The following is a 10,470-nucleotide window of genomic DNA, read 5'->3' on the forward strand; positions in this document are numbered from 1 at the left end:
AAACGAATTAGCAAAGAAAAAAGGGCGCAACAAATTGAAGAAGCATATAAAATTTTGAAAAAAAGGTTGCTTTTAGGGTGGTAGCGCCTAAAATCCTTTTTTTTGTTTTGTTTTTTTTTTTTGCTCTTCACTTTTTTCAAACGACCGTGAAAAAATTGGGTCAACCTTTTCGGGCTGTTAAGGAAGGGGCGGCAAAATTGTTTCTTCTTCAGCCCCCCGGGGTTGGGGCGGCCACGGTACGCCACTGTAATAGGACAGATGTCGGGATCTTAACTCAAAAAGTTTTAAAATGGCGTATATTGCCTTTTGCATCTGAACTCTTCAAATGTGGATGACACTTTATTAGGAGAAACCAAGTTGTATGGAATTAATTTTAACATTATCCATTTAGCAGCCATCATCTGTGTAGTGTTACAGGTGATTTATTTTAAGATCCCAGAGTTTGATTTAATGAAACTTAACTATTTCCATGTGGGTACAGACGACAAGTTTAAAAAAAAATCAAATTCAAAAATTTCAGAATTGTACATTTTTATGACCATATTTGGAATCAGTATGAGAAATGCATTCAAATGAGCATAAACAAGCCTAGTATTGGTTCAGTGGTTCTTGAGATAGCTCTTGATATTTTGAGCAAATATCTCAAAACTTTTGTTCAAACCTACGGCTAGCATTTTTAAATGAAGCTTAACCATCAAAGGTAAATGTTTAGTGCATGTGATAAGTTTAATAAACATTGACCTTAAAAGATTGAGTCATATTAAAGTAGACCCAAGATATTAACTTTGTGTCATTTGATAACAAGAGCCAGTTGTCTGTCTGATGTTGATGACTTCCTGTCAATTAATTGGAGATTGATATTTTAGTCAAAACTGAACTTGAGTTTATAAAAGTTAACTAGATGGTTGTTCTGGTGGGTTAGTATCAAGATACTGATTAACTTAATTAGAGAATAAATTATAGGAATGTTTGTTTTTACTATCTTCTACCGTCTGATAGACGACAGGCAGGTCCAATATTTTTTACCAAGTGGTATCCACTATGATAAAATTTAATATTTCAAGCTTAAAATATCAAATACCTGTTCAGGCAGGAGAATACATTTCAATGAAAAAAAACGGAAAATTATGACAAAAAATATGGCAAGAATGCTCAAAAACTGGCTAAAAAGAAATAAAAATGTGGAAGTTTGGACCAAAAAAAAAGGAATTCATGTAAAAAGAGGAAAATTCACATGTGCTGTTTATTGTTCATCTTTCCTCCTAATCCCCATCAAAATTGGAGATAAAGCATGCCATCATATATCCAATGAAGCTAGTATATAAACATACTCGCTACATATTTGTTACCAAGCTATGTAAAGATATTACCTTTGTACAATTTAATCTCATTTCTAGCTGTTGAAGTATACCACAGCCACCATGCTATCAGCTCGGTCTAGGCTACACTTAGGCGGTGCCAATCTAGAGACGTCACAACTGTTACTGGTAGTATCTGATGGGCGTGGTCTATTCTTGGAAGGAATGGAGACTGTGAAAGCGGCTGTACGTGCTGCGAGGGATGCCAATGTCTTCTTAGTGTTTGTGGTTATAGATAATCCCAATACCAGGGTGAGTCGTTGGTGCTTTCAAAAATGAGTTTTGGAGATAATTTGGATTTTTATTGGAAGAGTGTTAAATATTTTCCACATCTTTAATGCAAAGCTAACCCTGATCTTAACCCTAATCATAATTGTCCAGAACATTTCTTATCATTCCTTTAAAGACCCATTCAGTGATCCCAGCGAAAGTGTAAAAAATTATAATTGTTTATAAATTGCTTAAAAGTGAAGGATAAGTAATTCAAATTGTCATTTGGTATTTTTGAAATGAAAAAATTTGGCAAAACACAAAGAAAACAGCAGTATTAACAAAGTTGAACCCCCATTCAAATACATGTAGCTAATTTAGATACTGTCAGCATCTAAATTACAGATCCATGTAAATTCCTTATTTTTGTTTTATGTACACAGCTTTCGGCTGACCCACTAGCAGGCTATGTTTACATATTTATGACAATGACAAAGGTACCAAAATCTGAATTTTGATGATTTTTACTATTGTCCAGATGAGCTGAATGGGCCTTTAAGTTTGTGCAAGGTTTAGAACTGATTTTCTTTCATATTATATTTGTAATTATTATTTACAGGACTCAATCTTGGACATAAAAGTTCCCATCTTCCATGGAGCAGGTATGATGCCAGATATCCAGTCATATATGGAGCATTTCCCATTCCCATTCTATATCATCTTGAGGGATATCAACTCTCTACCAGAGACACTGTGTGATGCCTTAAGACAATGGTTTGAATTAGTCACTGCAGGAGATATTAGTTAATATGTCTGATGCCAGATATCCAGTCATATATGGAGCATTTCCCATTCCCATTTTATATCATCTTGAGGGATATCAACTCTCTACCAGAGACACTGTGTGATGCCTTAAGACAGTGGTTCGAGTTAGTCACTGCAGGAGATATTAGTTAAGTCTGATGCCAGATATCCAGTCATATATGGAGCATTTCCCATTCCCATTCTATATCATCTTGAGGGATATCAACTCTCTACCAGAGACACTGTGTGATGCCTTAAGACAATGGTTTGAATTAGTCACTGCAGGAGATATTAGTTAATATGTCTGATGCCAGATATCCAGTCATATATGGAGCATTTCCCATTCCCATTCTATATCATCTTGAGGGATATCAACTCTCTACCAGAGACACTATGTGATGCCTTAAGACAGTGGTTTGAATTAGTCACTGCAGGAGATATTAGTTGATATGTCTGATGCCAGATATCCAGTCATATATGGAGCATTTCCCATTCCCATTCTATATCATCTTGAGGGATATCAACTCTCTACCAGAGACATTATGTGATGCCTTAAGACAGTGGTTTGAATTAGTCACTGCAGGAGACATTAGTTGAAGCACTGTCGCCACTGATATGTGGCTATGAATGTGTTGCGGATTATAATCGGCACATAATGAAGCAGCCAACCAGTGCCTGCATAATAACTTAATACCTTTAAGGTCAGAAAACTGATTTTAAAACACTTTTTTGGAAGGGGTAAATGCACATTCAAATCATATCAGGAAACCATCCAATTGTGTTTCTTAATCTTTTGAATGCACCTATTTTAAACATTTTTATAGAGCTTCATAGCACTTATTTATTATTTCTGTGATCTGTACTCTCAGATGGTGTTTGAAGTGATTCTAAATTGACACAAATTCAAACTGAAGTTGATCATGTAAAATAATTTCATATGACTGTAAAGACCATGTTGCTCATTTCCAGATGTCAAACAATTAAGTTTGACATATTGGGTCATATTAGGGTCAATAATGGGTCACAGAGTCTTAATTTCAGGAACAACCCCAAAGATCAATGACGTCCTATAAGTGACAAAAATAGTTTTGTTAGGAAGGGATGGGGTTTAAAATATTGATTACCTTTCTCTTATGGTATTTGTCTTGTAAAGCATCAGTGTTATTTTGACCCCTTCCGGTTTCATTGCAGACAAACGGAGTGGTCAGCTATAAAACAAAACTAGTTACCTTTATAGGACGTCAGCAATCTTTTGGGTTGTCCTCTTAAGCAGCTGTGACAATTTCAATCACGATATGTGCCTTGTGAGCATTATTTTGTTATATTTCAATAGTTTTAAAATTATTGCATCATATTGTGACAAGAAAGAAGAAAACATTTTATTTATATAACATGATGTACTATATATTAAATGTGTACTTATAGGTGCTTGAAAGTGTTTGGTTAAATGGGTGAAAATTAAAAAAACCTGTTTCACAAGCCCGAGCGACTCAGATATTGTGTTTTAGGATAATTTTTTTTTTGGTGACCCTAAAATCATGCTCTTTTTTTCAGATTTTCCAGCTTTCTGTGATATATTTTATTTTAGGATCATTTTAGTCTCCAGAAAAAAATGAAAGGAAAAAAATCCTAACCGACCAACCCTACTTGAAAAGTCCATTGGCCCATAAAACAGTGTGTGTTTTTGTCGCCTAATGGGCCTGAATGTGAGGTAGATAACACAATGTGTTACAACCAGACCATAATCTGGTCATGCACCTTTAATCCGGTTTTTAAATAGGTGCCTAATACAATCATGTGAAGTGTGGAAAGGTTTGAGAAATTAGAAAATTTGAATGAAACTGTTTTAATTACTTTGAGATATTTTATTTTAACCAAAACAATAAGCATAGTAGGTGACAACAACACCTAATAGCAAGAAATTTATCATGGAATTGGGTTATACCAGTTGAAATCCAAACACACCTATGGAGACATGACCTTAATCTCCCACTCACAGGTTGTATAGAGTGCACAACTTATAAGTTCCCCCTAATACTTTTTGAAATGAATCGAAAATTATTTAACGAAATGTAAAATTGTAAAAAGATATGAGTAACCTTATTTGTTTTACAAATCTGGACCAATTTGTAGTGTCACACATGATTGCGTTCGGTCACAATGGTTCATTATGTAAAAAAATTGGCAGTTTTAAAAGTTGCACCTGAGTCCATAGGAGTCAAATTTCAAACAATACAGGATGTCAGGCCTGTTCATGAGTTTGTAATGGAAATAAAACTTAACGTCTAAGATGTGCAGTAGGAAATGTGTCCTCCTACACTGTTAACAAGTGCATTACAACGTCAGCGCATGCTGTCTACGAAAGTCCGGATCCGTTGCTGGTTTCAGCCAGATTTACTATTGATATCTTCTGACGAATAGACGTGACACGTCAACGAGGTGCTCTCGGCTGATTTTTTACTTCTCCTGTCACCTGAAATTTTGTTTTCAATTTTGAATTACATTAGGCACAACTCCCATACGACAAGCAATTTCTTTCACTGGTACATTTTTATCCAGCAAACATATTGCTCGACCGCGAATGAAATCGGACAAACGTGGCATGATTAAAATGTGACTTTTCTTAAGTGATGAACTGGTGATGTATGGTCTTTTCTCACTGCAGTACATATCCTGCCTAATTCAGCCATTTATCATTTAAAAAGAAAAGATTTAAACAACTGCTTTGCTTTTGAAAACCAAAGATTGAGTTTTTCTTTAACAAACACATGAATATTCCTGGCCCACTGTATTGTTTGAGAGTTGACTCCTATGGACTCAGATGCAACTTTTAACACTGTTAAAAAGGGTATCTTCTTTTACATAATAACCCATTGTGACTGAACGCAATGACGTGTGACGCTATAATTTGGTCCACATGTGTAAAACAAATAAGGCTACCGATACCTTTTTACATGGTTGCATTTCGTCAAGTATTTTTCGATTTATTCTAAAAAGTATGTAGGGGGGAACTTATAAGTTGTGCACTCTATAGATTTCAAATGGAGTCACCCATTCAGGTTACTCCATTTGGAAATTCCCTGTGTGAAAGATTAAGGTCATGTCTTCCATAGGTGGTGTATGAATTTCAAATGAAATATCCCATTGCATTACCTCTATTGTACAGCACGGCACATTTGCTGGGTGATTTGCAAGAGAGACTTTCTTTTTAGTTCAGTGAAAAAAAAAATTGCAGAAGTTTCCAGCTATACATGCAGTAACTACATGTAGCTGCAGATGACTTTACTTGTTACATTCATGTAAAAAATATTAGCAATATTTGTCTACTGTAGGCTATACATGTATAATACTGATAAATATTCCATTTCTGTTTTATAAACTGTTGCATTAAACAGTACTTGTAATGATTTAAATTCAAAATAAAACATTATTTTTATCAATTGCAAACATTAAGAGCATAGTTACTATCGTTATTTGTAAGTGTGTAATCATGTTAGACAGAGGGAGGGCGATTGGTGACAAACACTACTATATTATGTTGCAAGGTTTCTTTAATGAGTTAACCATCGCGTATATTTGTGCAACATCAAGTATATACATAGGACCTTGTGGAAAATAATACAGATGGCTGGCAGTAAACTCAATTTGCAAAAGGAGTTCTGAAAATAAATGTAGTGCAAAAAAATCCACATTGCAGTACATGTCGTCCTTGGGCAAGAAAACCTTTAATCATTAGCCCCTGAACATGTTTAAAGCAAAATCTCATGTAATCTCTTGGCAGTTTTAATTTGTTTTAAACATGTTCAAGGGCATAGGCAAAGTACATAGGTGTTTCCTGCCCAATTGGGTCAAACAGTTGGCTAACATACCAGGTTGGCATCACTGCTTCTTGTTGGTATATGTGTTAGCATGCAAATTAGCATTGGCCATTTTGTTACACTTATTTATTATTATTTTTTTCCATTTAATAACTAACACACAGGTTTAAAGGTCCATTCACCCCTCCCAGCTAAGTGTAATTAAATTAATGTGTATAAATTGCTTCAAAGTGAAGTATAAATTAACATTCCAAAAACATTAAGATGTTAAACTCACATTTTAGTGCTGTTTCACCACTACACTAGTGGTTTCATTTGAGACTGGCAACCCAACACAGATATCTGACTTGTTTCCTCTTACAGGCAACTGGAACCAACAAAATATTGACAGGGTGTGCAGCCCGAGATTTTTTAATTTACTACGGGTAATTTTTACTGTAAAAAAAATGGGCAAAAGTTTGCTCTTTTTGGTGATTTGTTAGAAACATTTGCTCATTTCTGGATTATTGGTAAAAATCTAAACCCAATTTTGACATTTTTGTATGTTTTTAAACATGGACCCATGTCTAGGGATTTGTAGTGACAAACCAGTAGCATTGCCAGCAGAAGGAGAGGGAAAGGGGAGGGAAAAAGAAAAGAGAAAGGGAGGAGAAATAGGGACGATACTGACGTTTGCCGCCCCCACCACCCCCGACTGAAAACGCTGGCTACGCGACTGTGACAAACGACCCATTTTGGCGGTGTGTCCCTGTATACTTCAATATGGAAGTACCCCTTCCCACCCAGGCAAAAACGCTGCACCTTAAACATTGCTATATTAGCTCTTTGGTGTCATCTTCTGAGGCCTCCCCAAAGTAGCCCATTTGAGCATCTGATGTGCAGTATGGCAACACTGTGACAGGTAAAGGTGTATGGCTGGCGTAAATGCTTCCCACCTTGGGCAAAAATGCTGCACCTTGTTAGCCCTTGATAGCTCTTGATGTCACTTTATGAGGTCTCCCAAAGTAGCCCATTGTGCAGCTAATGTGTTGTGTGGTAAATGGTTTATGTGGGGCCCTAGTGGTCAGCGACAACCTGTAAAGTGTGCTGAGGCTTGTGGATCAACGTCTAGGCGTTGTGCCTGTGCGTAGTGCACTATAAATCACTGCTCTTTTTTTCTTTTTTTTTTGTGGTAACACTGGCAGGTGACAGGAAAAGGTGTATGGTTAGCATAGTAATGTTTGGCCTGGTTTCAATGCCCTGACATCCAGACCTATACTTCCTGGTTAGTCAGGTCATCAAACTCTACTTCAATCCGGAAGTATAACTTGCAATTAATTAAATGAGATTAATGTATTGCATCTATTAAACCAAGATATCTATTAATGCAATACCACATGTGAAGATTGTCATGTATTGTGACGCAATCAAGCAATAGGAGTCGTAAGCTAATTAATATGCATATACTATCTGGTTATAATAATGTATTGTGACGCAATTAAGCTATACAAGTTGTTTGTTGCTATTATTAATTTAAAGACATGCCCAAAAGATGTGATCAATTGCTATGTTTATTTTTATCTGCAGTATGAAAATACCTTATATAATTTGGTTCACTTCAAGTTTGGTAGTGACGTAGGTGCATATTTCGTTGGCCTAAGCAGTGAATTGCTCGAGTCAAGTTAATCACGCAAAGTGTACACTCACGCGCACAAGAGCGATTTGTCGGCACGCTTGCGGTGCAATCGCGAAAAAGCAGTGACGTCACTACCGAACTTGAAGTGAACCAAATTATAGGAGTATTGTGAGATTTCACAAAATTGCACCCTCAATTTGGTTGAATTCCAATTTTTTGATATGTGCACAATGTTTGTCCATACTAATTATCATCAGAAATAGTTCAGCTTTCATTGCCTTTTGTGTGAAAATTCACAACTTTGTAAAAAAGTTCTTGACCCAGAACTTTACATTCCACAACACAGTTTCATAACAGATAAACAAAAAATATATTTTTCTTTAGTGTTAGATAAATTGCTACCCAATGGAGGAAACTAATTATTCCTTAAATTAGAAAAGAAATTTTGATTAGGCATTTTTTTCGTGAGTTGGGTTCAGTAAACAAATAGTTGATTTTACGCCTTGGCGAAAAGTGTGTTTAATGGTCCCTGTGTTTCTAATTTGGACTTTCTTTGACACTTTTACCATGTACCTCCCCCCTGCTTATGACCTATAGAGTATGCACTATGCAATGCAAGCTACAGTTTGATCAGCTAATAATCGGCGGGCCTTATAACATGGCAGATTAATATCAATATATTTTATTTGGAAAATTGTTTTGTGACATTGCACCAGAAGTATTACAAATTATTAATTGAAGTCCTGTTCTTTGTCTACTTTCTTTAAGATGCAAATTATAGACCAGGAAGATCAACTATCTCACTCTTAAGGGGGTACTACACTCCTGGCCAATTTTGTGCCTATTTTTGCATTTTTCTCAAAAATTATAGCACATTGGTGACAAGTATTAAACTTATGTATATTAATGCAAAAATAGGCACAAAATTTGACAGGGGTGTAGTACCCCCTTAACGTAGGTCTACTTTTTGGTGTAGTGATAAAAGCTTAATAATGCCCGCCGATTACAAGCTGATCAAAGTATTTGCATATATTAAACTTGCTTCACATCAACTTCCTCTGTCATCAGTTGCTGACCAGAACTAGCCCCCACCCAAAGAGAGAGAGAGAGAGAGAAACAAACTGAAGCTATGTAAGATGTTGTAAATCCTATCAAATCCAAATAATTATTGTATCTTTTGTAAATTCTAGATGTGTTAAACTTTTTACACCTTTATGATGATAAACAAGATCTCATGTAGGTCGTACATTATGATTAATGATAGGAAGCTATAGGAGTACACGCATAATGGTATTATCAGCTTCAATGTTGTACATTATATCCCTACAAATTTTGAACACTGACAAATAATTTGGTTTTAATTGACTTAAAACTATTTGTCTCTACAGTATGATAATGCATGTCTTTGACCATGGCAATGGCTTCACAGCTGCAATACTTTTGATTGGTCAAAGGCTTGGGCAATTTGTAGTAGATGGATGTAGATGGTAAATGAAGAGAAATTGTTGGTTTGGACAAAAAAAAGTCAAATTCAATGTTTACTAAATTATTACAGAAAAGGTTTATATGTCAGGTTATATAAATGATATCAAACGTTTAATAACATTTAAAAAAAATGTTTTTTGCTGCAAAACATTCTAACATATGTCATTTATATCACTTATCAAGTGTTGGCAAAATATTTTGCCAAAATGTTTGCCAAAAATAATATTTGATAATATTTGACAAAAGTTTAAAAATGTTTTTGTTCTTGTTTTTCCATATGAAATGTGATAAAAATGAAATGCTTTCATGACCTTTATATAACCTGACATTTAATTATTTTGACCAAAACCAAATTGTGTTTATAACCATAATAACGTTTTAAAAACATTATTGTGTTTGCTGGGATTACAGGCTGTTTCCATTATCTAATTAAAAATGAATTTGATTAATTTCATCAAAGGTTGTATATTTTTATACGACTCCTTAATTTTCACACTGACAGAATGTACCAGATTAGTTTCATCTGCCCAGCCAACACAAAACGTTTTTCACATTATTCACAAACTGTTAGAAAAGGATGACAGAAAACGTGTCGGGTTATATAAAGGGTAGAAAACATCGTCATAAAATTAAAAAAAAAAAAAATTGAAAACTTATTCTAACATAATGTGTTTTCATACAAAACGTTTTAAAAACGTTTTCATGACTATTATATAACCCAACATTTAAAATTATTAAAACATTTTTACCAAACCAAAATATAACCTGTTTAAAACATTTAAAAAACGTTTTGTGTTTAGATACTGTCATTTCTTATTTGTGTCTCTGCATGGTGTCTCTGTCTATAATATTCATGCATATGAGACCAGGGATGTAATGACTGGGGGCATGTTTTCCCCTCAGTCAAATTTTGTCCCATTATAGTCATTTTTATATTACTTCCACTCTTTCCATCCCAATCTTATCCCTGAAAAAAAAAAATCTGGGGGGATTTCCCCCGGCTCCCCTGGCTACGCCACTCTTCCTCTTCCTCGGCCTAATTTTGTGAATTCGTCTTCCCTTTGGTGCCCTGTTTCAGACCAAATTTTGGACTTGCAACTTTCACACATTTTGTCTTGGCAAAGTCATTAGGGAAGCAAGTGACGATTTTGCAATTGTGTCCTCAGAAATGTTAATAGAT

The 10,470-nt window shown here is 35.1% G+C and overlaps 1 protein-coding gene across 1 annotated transcript in view; it reads left to right on the plus strand.

Moving 5' to 3' along the window:
* LOC140156540 (midasin-like) overlaps positions 1 to 3,788 on the plus strand; it is a 161,235-nt gene extending 157,447 nt beyond the window's left edge. Inside the window, 2 exon segments of the mRNA XM_072179480.1 lie at positions 1,398 to 1,610; positions 2,188 to 3,788. Coding sequence (XP_072035581.1) covers positions 1,398 to 1,610; positions 2,188 to 2,376 — 402 coding nt within the window. The 3' untranslated portion in view covers positions 2,377 to 3,788.
* Positions 3,789 to 10,470: the final 6,682 nt, after the last annotated feature.

The sequence above is a fragment of the Amphiura filiformis genome, chromosome 7, assembly GCF_039555335.1.
Source record: "Amphiura filiformis chromosome 7, Afil_fr2py, whole genome shotgun sequence".
Lineage (NCBI taxonomy): Eukaryota > Metazoa > Echinodermata > Ophiuroidea > Amphilepidida > Amphiuridae > Amphiura > Amphiura filiformis.